We start from the raw sequence: 15,308 nt of genomic DNA on the forward strand, positions 1-15,308 counted from the left end.
TGTCTGCAAAACCCAGCTGAGCTCTGTCCTCCAACCACTCTGCTTGGCACCTGCTCACTGCCCGCTCAGATGCTGCAGTGCAGTGGTGGCACCAAAATGCATCATGCAAACAGCAATGCATGTAATGCCTGCTAGAGTGCTTGTTTAAGGGCTGTCCCCAATGGCGTTATCCAGGCTAGCAACAAGCATGTATCACTGACACCAGCTCAGGCTGATGGGAGTTGGCAGATGCCTCAGAGGGAATCGCTGGGAGGGGCTGCCCTTGCAACCAACCCCCCACCCCTCACATCCACCATCTAAGGCAGCCCCCTCATTCGGCCTAAATGTAAGCTGGTGGTGCTTGCTTGACAGTATCTTGTTCCTGCTACATATTTCAGGAAGATGAACGTTGTTGTTAGAAAGTACTTCTAGTAAAAGAAAAAGAGGTGAGTGTCCCTTGGATTGGGTCCACCTGCAGATATAGTTGAACTTTGTTCCCATTGAAATCAATAGTTGCTTATGACTAACTTGTCTGATTTATGTAAATGGGACCTAAACTCAATTTAGCCTAGATCCAACCCCCTGTATTGGTTCTATTCCTGATTATGTTAATCAGGCATTTCTGCCCACCTGTTTATAAATACATGGTAAAGTGATGGCAACCATTCTGGATTAAGCACCAACATTAATTTATTATTCTCTCAATACTCAGCCAAGATAGGGTCTGAGTAACATGTTAGCTCAACTAGATCCACACCTGGATCAATTGCAAGTGTTCTGGGCCTTGTTTCTTTCCTAGATGGGCCCAGTTCAGGGCATTGGCCATTGAACTGTGCACAAGTTGTGACATAGATTGCATAAAATCAGAACCAGTTATCTTCATTTCAAGAACCAAAGCAGGTCGAGTTGCCCTTAAAGGCTTGTGAGGGTGGTTGAGTTACAAGCATCTAACTCTCTTTCCTTCAAGAGATTCATGAATCTTCCCCAACTGGGTCCATACATGGAGGTTGCGTTTAAGCGGGAGGCCAATGTTCCTGGTTTGATTAAATGAGATGCTGTAGCCAGAGTTTATCCGTTTCTGATATTATCCATTTTCTCCAGGGCCAGCCAGCTGACTCAGTAAATCTGGCAGCAGAAGCAACATGTAAACAATATGATTGCTACCTGAAACAAAAAGCAACACAGGCACATTAGACCAGCTTCAACATCAGACCCTTCTGGAGGCAAGCAGCTTAGTTTCCCCTCCCTCTCCCCCTGGCCCCGACTTGGAGGCTTCCATTTAGGCTAGATCATGGCATCCATTTGGGAGGCAGCAACACAATGGTTGGATCCAGATATGGATCAATTGCACTGGATCAATTGCACTGATGGATACTGGATCAACTGCACTGACAGAAGTGGACTTCCCTGTCCCCTCCTTCCCATGGCAGTCTGTCCAGCCCCCCGAAAATGCTACACAGGGCATCAGGAGACCCTGCTTAATGGGATGAGCTGTTGTGCTGGAGGGGGGACCAGGTTATCCCCAAAATTCAGGTGGAGGGACCTTCGGTGAGCAGAGCCCTTCCTCTCGCGGAAGCTAGATCCTGGATCCAACCTGTAGCCACTCTCAAAGAGAAGTGTCTGGCTTTCATGTTGTCTTAAGGTGGGCAAGGAGATAAGGAGCAAACAATGAGACCAGTCTGGAAAAGAGGATGCCTTCCCCTCTTTAATGCTTTGACTTCAGCCAAATGCATACTTTAGCACACACACGTGGGTGCTGCTTCTCCCTGGCTTCTTACTACGCCACTCCAGTCCTGTGTATGTTGAGTGGAGCCAATTACATGCTGCTTCCCCACATCATTGTTCCGTCTCACATGGTTCTGATATAGCAATGGGAAGTGGCTTCTGAGCGGCAGGGAAACCTGGAACAGCCTAGACGTTTTGCCAAAAGCACGATTTATTTATATAATTAATGTATACGCCATCTTTTAGGGAGAACTGTTGCAAGATGGCTTACAGCAAATGAAACACCACTGGGCACATGAAACTATGGTACGCATTATCCACGGTGCACAACGAATAGGGGACAGAGAGTTACCTACTTCCAGGAGGGAAGTATTAGGCTCCCTCCTGATATTGACTCATGACTGCCTTACCTCAACGCTTATTACTCCCAAACAAGCGGCCTCAATACTGATGACATATTTCTCAACTATCCTCACAATTGCAGCAAAACATCCCTAGAGTGAATAAAAGAAATCCTAATGGAAATTGCTCCAAGGGTAGTGACAACCCCATTAAACTTGCACGGTATTTACTTCTGTTGAAGGGACCAGCAATGCTGTATGGGACTCTCTTCAGCCAATGGCTTTCAGAAGGTCTTGCCTATACTACACCCTGGACTAAAAGAAAAATACTGTTGTTCTAGTCATGCAAACATGCTGGACAAAGATGTCCAACAGCTTGGTAGTGACATTCAGTGTTCACAGCAGACAACCACCATACAGTGATGAGTGCAGCAATTGATTCATGGCAGACCTACACATGTCTATATAGCAGAGATTAATGCCCACAGTGAAATATGGATAGCATATAAGCAAGACCTGCTTGGACAACCCTTTATCTATCTGAAGCCCATGTCTGGCATGCATTACACTGCAAACCTTCACATGCCCAAAAGCAACATTCTACTTCTCACACTAGAACAACCAACTACAGGAAACCTTTCCATTGGAACTGGTTTTGAGGAACCTTTTCCATCCACTCCTGCTCTGAAAGATGTTTTTTTCTCCATGCCCCAATTGTTTCTTCAGAAGAAAAGCAAAGCCCCACGTAGGCAACATGGCACATTGTTGTGCAGTATTAGTGCACATTGTTGTGCACTTAGTGCACATTGTTGTGCACTAAGGAGGCGGCAGTATTGCAACCAAAACTTCATGCAAGTTGTCTCCAGTCCCTAAACAGACTAAATTTGTTAGTCATTCAGGTGTCACAGAAGGCAGGGACAAATGGTAAATTTAAACATTAGCATATACATTGACCAGATTCAGACAATCAGCAGGGGAAACAATTGATTGTTTCCTCAGCTACCGTGCAACTGGGATTATCCTAATCACATGACCAGGATTACCCGAATTACCTATACCATGTCGCAGGTTGCCATGTCGTGAACCTGGTGTGTGGCGTGAGCGTAGTGACTTTTCATCTACTCTACAACCTATGGCTTGCAGTAGGGGCTGTACGGTGGCTGAAAAGTCACTACGCCCGCACAGCATTCGGACGACATGGCAACTCGCAACACAGCACAGGTAATTAGGGTAATCCTGGTCATGTGACCAGCATGCGCAGGGGCAGGAGAAACAACTAATGCTGCGTTGTTTCTCCTCCTGATCTCCTGAACACCCCCACTGACTGGCCTCTGCTGGGATCTTCTGGCAAGAGATCTAGTTATGTCAATTAATGTCCTGTTTGACTTCTGATTGTTCTGCCCAGTAAGTGTAAACATGAAGGGGTTTGTATAGAAGGAGGGAGGCAAATACCTTTACCTGCCTATTGAGATACTTAGGATCTCCATTTTTACAGAGCTTCAAGTTCAGAATATCAGCCTTCTTTTCAGCAGTCTCCCGAGTGCAGCAGGCATGAGGCCACTGGTCATTTGGTTGGTTTTGCAGGAAAGAGAAGCAACTCTCAAAATCATCAGGCCCCAAAATGCCACAACATTCAAACTAAAAGAGAATGTAAATAATACAATCAAAAACTAGTTCTCAACCGGTTATTTAATCAAAGGAACTGAGGCTAGGTTCTCTCTGTGTGCATTTTGGTATCTGGGTTTCTAAGAATCACTGCAGCCATACATTCCAACTTCTCTCTCCGTCTACAATGCCTGGGATTTATGTATTTATTATGTGATTAAAAACTGACATGATTCTGTATTCACAAGAGGGCCAGATTATAAGAACTTCCAGTAAACTTTACTGTGAGCTCAACGTTGAGAGAGAACAGTATAAAAGTGGCAATGCAATGGCATTTAACCTTCCAAAATTATATCAGATCTATGAAGGGAAAAATAGTAACTGCTGGAACGATGCCAAAAATGGAACAGACTTTTCCCATGTACAAACCTATGGTTCAACTGCACTTTGAATATTGTGTAAAGTTCTGGTCACCACCCCTCAAACAGGTGTTGGAAAATGTGCAGAAAACTAAAATGATCAAGAGGCTGGAGCAGCCTCCTTATGAGGAAAGGTTACAACGTCTGGGACTGTTTAACTTACAGAAAATGTGAGTAAGAGGAGTTATTATAGAGGGGAACAAAATTATGCATGGTATACAGTAAGTGAATAGGGAGACATCTTTCTCCCTGTCTCTCAATATTAGAACCCAGGATCATAACAGATTCAGGACAAATAAAAGGAAGGACTTCTTCACACAGCACATAGTTAAACTATGGAATTCACTACCACAAGATTTAATAGGGGATTAGCCAAATTCATGGAGGATATCAATGGCTACCAGTAATGAAGGCTATATATTACCTCCACTATCAGAGGTAGTATGCCTCTGTAAACCAGTTGTTCATGGGCGCCCACAGGAATTTTTGGGGGCTGGGGGGAAGCTGCACAGCAGTTTGTGGTTAGAATTCACACACACAGCGTGCACTGCTTTGGTATACCTGCACACTTCCCTTGTGTGTGCTCTTTTTTGCTTTAGTGTCACATTCCACGACATTTAGAAGACTACACAGAGTAACAGAAGATCCTGGGAACTGAACAGCACTAATGCAGAAGAATGCTATATTCAATAAGCATCATGAACACCAACAAAACTTTATTTGGAGTTTGGGATAAAAAACACACACATAGAGGAGGGGAAAAACCCAAATGCACAAACACAGTTCAGCAGTCTTAGGAATATTATAGCGTATATTTTACAGCATCATTGCCCTTATCATAACATTGACAACTTCACATGACTCCTCCTAGAATGATTTACTTCCTCTTGGAAACACTGGTGAACTGTCTCTAGAACAGTCTTCCCCAACCTGGTGCCCTCCAGATATATTGGACTACAGTGTCCAGCATTCCAGACCATTGGCCATGCTGGCTGGGGCTGATTGGAGTTGAAGTCCAAAACATCAGTGGAATCTGTGGCGAGTGTCTTTACCAGGGGAAGGAGAAATGCGTATGCTTGATCAGGTAACAGGGTTCTAGAGGTTCTTGCACTACTCACGTTACTTTTCACATTATTATCAGCCACTTTTAATATCAGCTAACAGTACAACTTTTGCATGGCTTGAATGTTGAACTACAGCAATGTTCTTTTGGAATTATATGTTTTTCCTTGTATTGTACATTTTGTGTGTGGTTGCACATTTTGAAAAAGCATCAGAGAACAGGCACTCCCACAAATTACCAAACCGAGGGTCTAACAGGGCGCAGCACAGCCGGGCTCGGCCTCACTGCCCCTTCCAGGTCTCATCTGTGCGTGTTGCAGGGAACTGAAGAGTTGAGACGTACGGGACAGGCGTGCGCAGCGCAAGGTGCTGCTGCCACTCTCCGTAGAGCTACTTCTGCGGGGAGGAGCTGGTCATGCTGCTGCCTGCTACTATCTCTTGGCCTTATGAGGTGCTCCCATGGCGCCAGTTAAACTCAAGGGCATCTCCTGCCCCCGCTGTGTTAATTTACTGACCTTCTGTCCTGACCTGAGCCTTGCCCATGTGGCTGCAAACTGAGAGATAGATGGGACAGGCACAGCTGCGCCTGCGCAAAGAATGATGTCATGACTGGCATCTGGGGCCCTATGGGCGGTCGCTCATGCACAAGCAGGAGGGTGCTACTGCACTCGTGTCCTACTTGTAGGCTTTCCACAGGCATCTGGTTGGCCACTGTGTGAACAGAAGCCTGGGCTAAATAAGGTTTTGGTCTGATCCACCATGGCTCTTCCATTGTTCTTACGTGTTACATAACTCCTTTCTACTGAATTTCAGCCACCAGAAAATTCTGCTTCTTGTGCACAGAGCCTGTTAGGGTCTGACTGTCAAGGCTAACCCCAGCCTCCCTCAGAAGGAATCAATGGTGCATCATTCTCAACATCTCTTTTGGGATCAGTGACAATATCCCCCCATTGCATTCCACCGTCACTGCTACTCCTACTAAATGATGGCTGTGGATGCATCCGTTGTACAGTGTGCTGAATACAGCACCTCCTTGATGAACTGTACCGTGATCATGAAGGTGTTCCAACTTCTGGAAAATACATCAGAGCCGTTGTCTCCTTGGTAATTCTGCCACAGGTAATTCCTGAGATATTCTTCATGGATCTGAAGAGAAAACAGTGCAGAATTATTCTATCCTCCTCAGGGGTGTAGCGACGGGGGGTGGGTGTGGGTGAGGGCATTTCCCCCTCAATGATAATTCTACCCCCCCCCCATGAAAATTTATTTCAGTCCCCACATTTCTAGCATTGCAGTAACTTAAGGCTTCAATAGGGCTTTTACAGTTTAGGCATCCAAACAGAGGTGGCAGGGCAAATGTACCAAGGGAATGCAAACACAGGAAATATTTGGTGTCTTATCGGTATGAGATGGTCTTTAGTTACAACACAGTACAACGAGAATCACATCTAAGTAACTGTAAAATGAAGTAGGAATATGTATGTTCAGAGAAATAAGATTAATCCATGCACCCAAATTTGGGGCAGAAGAACAAACTGGAACATTACTACAGAAAGACAGCAGGAAATGAAAAGATAAAATTGGAATTAATTTAGTCCATTCAGATGAACAGGTGTAAAGTGAACACAAATCCTGATGGATGGAAGTTTGCAACTGGAGGAAGGAAAGGTGGGAAGGACAGTACTGTTATGCACTACAGAGCATCTCCCCCTCCCCATCATACTCAGCCAGCCTCTGTAGGTGGTGGGTGTTATTAGTGCATCCGCTGGGTGAGCCGAGGCTCTTGGGCCTACACTGTGCAGCAGCTTAGCCTAGTCCAGGGCAGGACCTGAGAAGAAGCAGAGAGGTAAGTGAGCTGGCGCTCCAAGGCCCAGGAAGCCTAATGAGAACCTTACTAACCAGGCAATGGGGAGCTGGAATATTGTGTGTGCGTGTCTGGGGGGCATTTCTTCCTAAATTAGTTTTAAAAAGTTGGAAAATATAACCTTTCAAGCTTTCAAATTACATCACTGCAAGATGGTGGCAGTTTTCAAAGCATTCTTGAAGAAGCAAGACTGAAGACTATAGATGAAGGAGACCCATCAGAGCATGCAAATGAAATAAGACCAATGCCAAAGAGGGTTTGGAAATCTAGCTCTTGCCAACAAAATATGCTGATGCACAAAGCCAACGTTGTCCAGGATGTGAACAAGAACCGTTCCGCAGATGATGAGACTTTTAAGAGAATATATTTCAGTGCAATTGATACAGTGAAAGGTGAAATGGCAGCTCAATTTTGTGAAAGGAATATGCACATTTCAGCTGCCGTACAAACTCTAAAGAATATAGACACAGATAACTGTATTGACCCAAGCAAGCTTACACAACTGTGTGAACTTTCCAGATGCACTCCACAAATCAAGGAACTTCAAACGTATCTACTGAGGAAGTACAAGGATATGGCAGAATCCTGGAAAGCCCAACACTTCATGAGCTTAGTAAAACATTGTACCTGTACAAGGAAGACCTTCCATGCATGCACACTTTGTATGCTGCAGGACTCACCTTTGGCACATCCCTACCTGTGTGTGAAAATTAATTCACAACTTTGACACAGGTGCTGACACCATACAGGCATTCAATGCTTCATCAGAGAAGTGCAAACTTCGTAATCTTGGCTTTGAAAGTAAACTGTTTGAAGGAATTCCAAGTGAACAGTTCCTCCACACGTTTGCAGAGCAATCACAGCACATTAGATTTCATTAACACTTCAGATCATTATGGTAGGATGATGTGCACAATATACATTTACTTCCTAGTCACTGTTATTTAGTTTACACTACTATTTTGCATGTGGAAAATATTGTATTTTAAATTATTTGCTTTTTTGTAAACTTCACAAGTTGTAGTTCCTAATTAAAATGCATAAAAGTGGGCTTTATTTTTGTCATTACCTATGAAAACGTTTTCCTTCAGAAACCTCTTTTATAGTGACTGTTGCCCCAACCCCCCCCCCGCCCACCATTTTTGTCTCTGCCCACCCAGTAAAAATTGTCACGCTACACCCTTGATCCTCCTAACAAGTGCAACGCCCAGTGGTGTAGTGGAGCTACAGCTCTGAGGATCGAAACACCTGGACTTTTTGATTAGCAGGGATGCTGATATCATCTGCTGCCCAACTCATATTTCCCTGTCCCTCTGAACTTTGCTACAGTCTTCACAGTAGCTGGAGGAAATGGATTTCCCCAGCAACAATATAGCTATCCCTGTTGTGATGCAAGGTATTCTGGGGCAGCTTGGGCTTGAGTGGGCAATCAAGACCCATTCGTTTTACAAGAGGCCTGTTCCTGGTGGAGATAAAACTGCTAGAACCGGTAGGTTGACTTTGAGATTAAAAGAACCTCCTGGCAGATTTTGAGCTGGTGGTCTTAGGCAAGAGAACACGTGCCACTGCACCTCCTCCGAAGCTGCCCTGTCGCCCCCATGGCTAATCACGGCTGTCGCCCACCCTCTGGCTTGCTCTGAGGAGGTCCTGAAACTGAGCAGCTCCTCCACAGTGGCCACCCATCTTCTGTTTTGCTCTGAGGACCCCCCGAGAGCAAGCCAGAGGGCAGGCGGCTGCTCTGAAGAGCCCCACCAGCCATTTCTCCACTGCGGCAACAGCAGGGCTGGTGGGGCTCTCTGGAATACCCACGGTATTGCTGCCTCGCTCCAGGGAGGCGGCAGCGGGGGAGGGGGAAGTGTGCAATCTGCTGCCCCTCCTGTTCTGCCACCTGAGACAGGAGATTAGCCCAGCCTCATAGAAGGGCTGTCCCTGTGGTCCTACGCTGTTTGGGTGGAGTCCCCAGGTGGTGTCCCTCTCTTTCCCTTTCCCTTTCCCATGCAATCTCGGTTTCTCCAGCCAAAGCCCAACATGCTAACCAGTGCACTGCCTGTTGACAGCTCGCTATTCTATGGCTGCCCAAATAAAATGGGAATTATGCTGATCCAAATAAACTGGGTATTATGCTCTTTGCGCGCACACACAAATATAGGTCAACACAGGTGCCTCCATTTTTGGACTCACCTTGGAGGTGTGACTATGGGGACTGTCATGATTTTTTTTTATTTGATTCATACCTCACCTTTCTATCAAAAAATGGCATTTAAGGCAGCTATGGCACTGATGAGCGCCTGCACTTCACATTTACCACTGCACCACTGGATGCATATAATGCTGGGCATAGCTTCGCACTGCGAACACCCGTCCCTGGATGCTGCATAGCAAGGTGAAGTTTAGCCACGATAGTCTTGCCGCTTCTGCTGTGCTAATACGGGAAAACACTTCCATGGAGAGGAAAAGGCAGTCCTGAGGGTTGTAGAAAGACTGTTTTTGTGACTGGGGGGCAGCAAAGGAAGCAACAAAGATGAGAAGATCTGAGGATTAATAGAGAAAACAGCTACATCCACTGCCTATCTCCCTCATCCCAAACTCAGCTGTTACCTTTTCTATCCCCTGGAAATGGATGAGTCCAGCAACTGCAACTTTCACAATGAGCAACATCAGCAGCAAAAACAGGAACTAGGGGACGAAAACAGCAAGAAGTACAAGAATGAAACTGGTCCCTCCCTAGTCTGTGATGCTAGACCTAGTCATGGAATCACCTACAAGTCAACCCAAAAGGCGACTCTCAAAGGTTACCCGTATCCTTTGACCCAAAAATGCACTGCCCACATATTATTGATTCTGAGGCTGGCAAACACATTCACCCATAATCCACACCTCCTGCAACTCCTAGTGTTGCACAATCCACAGCCATTGCACCCAGCACACTGCCCAGTATGTCACACTGGAACAGTGTTGCTGGTCCCAGCCCTAGCAATCCCTCCCAACCCCCACTGAACTTAATATTCACCTTTCGTTTCCCCTTCACTTACAAGACACAACATGCTTTGGTTCTCAGTGATGGCTCCATAGCAGCCCAAGAAGCCCAGGAATGTGAGCACTACACCCACAAAGACGAAGACATAAGACCCTGCTTCCAGGTAATGATTGTAGATAATGAACTGAATTCCATCTGGGTCCATGATCTGCATGATGCTCACACAGAGGAGGCTGATGCCCCCAAGCTGAAAAATAACACACAGTGAAGGTAACTACCGGGTTTAAACCGTCCCCCTAAGGTCCTTAGTCTTAAAATCCTAAATCTAGTTGCTCTCACTTCAGCTAAAAGGAGGCCTCTCCTTTGGAAAGGAATTATGCATGTCCCAGAAGGACAATGCTGGTCCTCAATCGAGACCCCACTTTCACAGTAACCCAGTCCCCAAGGGCAGTGCTGGCCCTACCATAAGGCTGACTGAGGCAGTCATCAGGCAGCAGATGCTGAGGGGCAGGGAAAACCAGTGAGATACTGTAGGAGAGATCCATGTGTGGCATTGGTGCCTGGCCTGCGTCCTCTAAGCTGGGCTACTCCTCTCAGGTTCTGTGGAGGATGTTGTCCCACCATACTGAACTAAAATACAAGTGCCAATCCAGTCCAGTTGGCTTCTGTTTGTGGAATGGGAAGGGGCACCATCTTGTCCTTTGCCTCAGGCAGCAACATTTCTTGGGCCAGCCCTGCCCAATAGTAGCTGACTTGGTAAGGGGAGCAGTGGCCTTGGCCACCTTCTGGGAAAGGGCCCCTTTGAGGAGATCTGCAGGACAACCACCCAGGCACCAGTACACACCTTCATCAGGAAGGCCCTATAAAATTAACACTTTTGCCTCCTCTTTGTCAGGGGAGTCCTGCGTCTCCCCATGGGATTCACTACTTTACAACATCCCAAGCTAGCTGGCCTCCTCCACTCAGGGAGATAAATGGCAATTCTCTACTTACCAGCGAATGTCTTTTTTTCTCAAACAAAAGAGGCCAGCTAATCCTGTCCTTGGTGCCAGTTGTTCTTATGAGTACCGCTTTAATTTCATAGGCCTCACACAGTAAGGATGGTATTTTCCCTAAGGCATTAACCTCTCCTTCAAGTGACAATCGCTCCCTCAGGAAATCATCCTTCCAGGGTGAGACAGACACATAGCTAAGTGGATCCTCACATCCTCTTGGCCCTGGACGTCCTTTACTTGAGAAGAACAGAAATTCACTGATAAGTACAGAATTTCATTACCCAAGGATACACGACTGGTTTAGTGCTAAAGTGCCAATCGAAGAACACAGGAAGTTCCTTTGCAGGTGCCCGAAGACTGCAGTCAGCGGGTGGATTAGGACAGCTACTGCCCATGACTTGATGGCACTGATGCTTTTCAGAACAAGTTTAGAATGGATCAAGTGCACCAGACCTGTTCTACTGAGAAGAAAGACAAACAACTTCATGTAAGCAGCAGCACGGCTGGTTCTAGAACTATCTATGATACAAAACATGTGCTCTTCCAGCACAATGCCTCGTTTGGGCAACTGTGCCAGGCAAAGGTGTCTAAGTGGGCTGCTGCTGTTTCTTTCTAGAGGTGACCTGAGAACAAAAAAGGACACATATAGGAAGTGGAAGGAAGGCCAAGCTACAAAGGAAGAGTACAGACAGGTAGCACAGAATTGCAGGGATGGCGTCAGGAAGGCTAAAGCTGAGAACGAGCTGAGGTTAGCGAGGGATGCTAAAAGCAACAAAAAGGCTTTCTTCAGCTATGTGCATAGTAAAAGGCAGAGGAAAGAAATGGTGGTTCAGCTATTAAATAAGGATGGCAAAATAACAGATGACAAAGAAAAGGCAGAGGTGCTCAGTTCCTACTTTGGCTCAGTCTTCTCCAGAAAGAGGGTCTATGAGCCCCCTGGCAAAGGCGAAGTACAGGCTGAAGGGGCAGGATTGCAGCTTGAGATCGATACGCATATGGTCAAGGAACACCTACTTACTTTGAATGAGTTCAAATCTCCAGGGCCAGATGAACTGCATCCTAGAGTAATAAAGGAACTGACAGAAGAACTTTCAGAACCTCTGTCTATTCTCTTTGAGAAATCATGGAGGACGGGTGAAGTGCCAGATGACTGGAGAAGGGCTAATGTCCCTATATTCAAAAAGGGTAAAAAAGAGGAACCTGGGAACTACAGACCAGTCAGTCTGACATCAATCCCTGGGAAAATTCTGGAGCAGATGATAAAGCAATCCATCTGCAAGCACCTTGAAAACAATGCAGTGATTACTCAAAGCCAACATGGATATGTCAAGAACAAATCCTGCCAGACAAATCTGATTCATTTTTTGATCAAGTAACCTCCCTTGTGGACCATGGGAATGCTGTAGACATCATATACCTCGACTTCAGCAAAGCTTTCGACAAAGTGCCCCATGATATCCTGATGAGCAAACTAGCTCAAAGTGGGCTAGATGAAACATCTCTCAGGTGGATCCACAGTTGGCTACAGAATCGGATTCAAAGAGTGCTTATCAATGGGATCTTCTCAAACTGGGGAGAGGTAATGAGTGGGGTACCACAGGGCTCAGTCCTGGGCCCAGTGCTCTTCAACATTTTTATTAATGACTTGGATGAGGAGGTGCAGGGAATGCTGATCAAATTTGCAAATGACACACAATTGGGCGGGATAGTTAATAGTTTGAAGACAGAAACAAAATTCAAAGTGATCTTGATAGACTGAAGCGCTGGGCAGAAAACAATAGAATGACATTTAATGGGGATAAATGCCAAGTTCTGCCCCTAGGAAAAAGAAACCAAATGTACAGTTACAAGGTGGGGGATATGTGGCTCAACAACACTACAAGCGAGAAGGATCTTGGAATTGTTGTCGATCACAAGCTGAATATGAGCCAACAATGTGATGTGGCTGCAAAAAAGGCAAATGCTATTTTGGGCTGCATTAATAGAAGCATAGCTTCCAAATCCCGGGAAGTACTAGTTCCCCTCTACTCAGCACTGGTTAGACCTCATCTGGAGTACTGTGTCCAGTTCTGGGCACCACACTTGAAGAAGGATGCAGACAAACTGGAGAGGGTTCAAAGGAGGGCAACAAAGATGATCAGGGGACTGGAAACAAAGCCCTATGAGGAGAGACTGAAAGAACTGGGCATGTTTAGCCTTGAGAAGAGAAGGCTGAGGGGAGATATGATAGCACTCTTCAAGTACTTGAAAGGTTGTCACAGAGAGGAAGGCCAGGATCTCTTCTTGATTATCCCAGAGTGCAGGACATGGAATAATGGGCTCAAGTGACAGGAAGCCAGATTCTGGCTGAACATCAGGAAAAACTTCCTGACTATTAGAGCAATACGACAATGGAACCAATTCCCTAGGGAGGTGGTGGGCTCTCCCACACTGGAGGCGTTCAAGATGAGGCTGGACACCCTTCTGTCAGGGATGCTCTGACTTGGATTCCTGTATTGAGTAGGGGGTTGGACTCGATGGCCCTGTAGGCCCCTTCCAACCCTACTATTCTAGGATTCTATCATTCTATGATTCTCCATTTCTCTGCCTCATGCCATGATGGTGTAGTGGGGCTCGGCGATGGTCATGCGGGGTGTGCCAAATCCAGGCCTAGGGCTCGCGGGCATCTAGTGTTCACTCTCAGTGCTGATCTTCCTGCTGCCATCACTGCCTCTGCCCGCCTGCTGCGCTTTCAGTGCAGTGTCTCTGACTTCGGACGGAGTGCTCTGCTCCAGTATGGTGCCTTAGCACAGGCCTGTGGGCTGTGCCTGCTAGAGATGTGCAGCTTCCTCGGTCCTGCCGATCACGTGACAGTGCAGCCTGGGGAAGGTGCATGCATCGCCCTTTCTCTGCCAGCCCCCTGCTTGTGCCAGGACTGAGAGAGTCTGGCAGGGCGAGGTGCTTGCTTGGAATAGACATGACTCATGCTCACATCCATTGCCACCGTAATCAGCTTTCCACTTTCTGTGACTTTAGTACAAATTGAGCAGAAAACAAATCAGCGTTTAAAAGCTTCCACTGCAGGTTTTTTTAATTCAGAACCTCTATACTTGTTCTTCTAAAAATTAGCAGGGAACATACCTAGGCACCCCTCTACATAGTATGTCATGCTCATGTAAATTGCCCTCAAAAACCAGAGAAGAGCATCAATGCTTTCTGTTTAAAACACACGCACAACCTTTAAATGTGCCTGACACACAAAACCTGCCCTTATTTGTACGACTTGGGAATTCCATCCCCTCCGAAGGGGTATTGTGCTATAGATTTCATTGAATTCTGCTCCCACCCCCACAAGAAAGTTACAGACAATGGGGAAGACATCTGAGGCTTCAGAAAATGATGCGAGGTGCCCCTCTGCCTTGATCTGAGACGAAGCATGACATAAGTCCGAGGCTCTCGAGTGAGGCGGCCCTTGTCCATGCCAACGAGGCAGGTTCTGAGGCCAATAATTTTCTCTGTGCACAACGCTCCCAAATACTCACAAACACCAGCACGTTGAACAAAAACATCAGGTACTTTATAAGGGATACGATTCCCATCTCGAGGCTGACTTAATCAGGGAGGCAGCTGCAGAAACATCCGACAGCCCCTGAAGAGAAAGGAAAGTGATATCAGCATGACGTCCTTCCTTTGCCCTGCATTGCCTCACTTTCCATACTTTATTCTTCCCTGGACCTGCTGATGAAAGGCTTTGTTACTGGGAAGAACCATTTCAGCAATGTATAAATGGCATGAAGCCTAGGCTTTGGGCCAGATTCATGGTGTCAGTGACATGAAAATTTAACTTTGCTTTCTTCCTGAGGCATTCTGCAAAGACAACACCTGGCCTGAAGGCCAAACTAGTCAAGAAGCCATTCACACAATGAGCAATGCGGAAGTGGGGCCTGCAGCAAAATGCTAAGGTGTGCAGTGCTTTTGCTCACTGTTTTAGTTAGTCAGCCGTAACCTGTTCCAGCCTTCCCCAGCGTGGGGCCCTGCAGATGCTTTGAGCTTCAACTCCCATCAGCCCCAGTCAGTATGGCCCGAGGTCAGGAATTCTGGGAGTTGTAGGCCAAAACATTTGAAGCACACCAGGTTGGGAAAGACAGTCCTACTCCACGATAAATCTATTCCAGTCCCCTCCCCCCATGAGGAGGGTGGTCTAGATTGAGATGCTGCTGTGAGGGGTGGGGAGGCTTTTAGCCTTTCATTGTGGTCCTGATCCAGATCAGGAGCCCTGACCTGCTCTTGCATTGGAAGGAAAGCTTCACAGGCACAAACAGAAGCTTTTCTCCCATTGACATTGCAAAGAGCAGTCATGGG

The 15,308-nt window shown here is 46.4% G+C and overlaps 1 protein-coding gene across 1 annotated transcript; it reads right to left on the reverse strand.

The window, feature by feature from the left end:
• Positions 1–648: 648 nt before the first annotated feature.
• Positions 649–14,974, reverse strand: LOC146348647 (tetraspanin-18-like). The gene is made up of 8 exons (XM_084853680.1): positions 14,930–14,974; positions 14,489–14,595; positions 10,028–10,219; positions 9,594–9,671; positions 6,179–6,277; positions 3,504–3,683; positions 2,115–2,198; positions 649–1,143 (listed from the first exon to the last, which is right to left on the reverse strand). Exons 2-8 carry the CDS (start codon positions 14,543–14,545, stop codon positions 1,096–1,098), a joined length of 738 nt encoding a protein of 245 aa, XP_084709806.1. The 5' UTR covers positions 14,546–14,595; positions 14,930–14,974; the 3' UTR covers positions 649–1,095.
• Positions 14,975–15,308: the final 334 nt, after the last annotated feature.

This window comes from Heloderma suspectum, chromosome 4 (genome assembly GCF_057233095.1).
Source record: "Heloderma suspectum isolate Gila_16-S chromosome 4, 16-S_ref, whole genome shotgun sequence".
NCBI lineage: Eukaryota > Metazoa > Chordata > Lepidosauria > Squamata > Helodermatidae > Heloderma > Heloderma suspectum.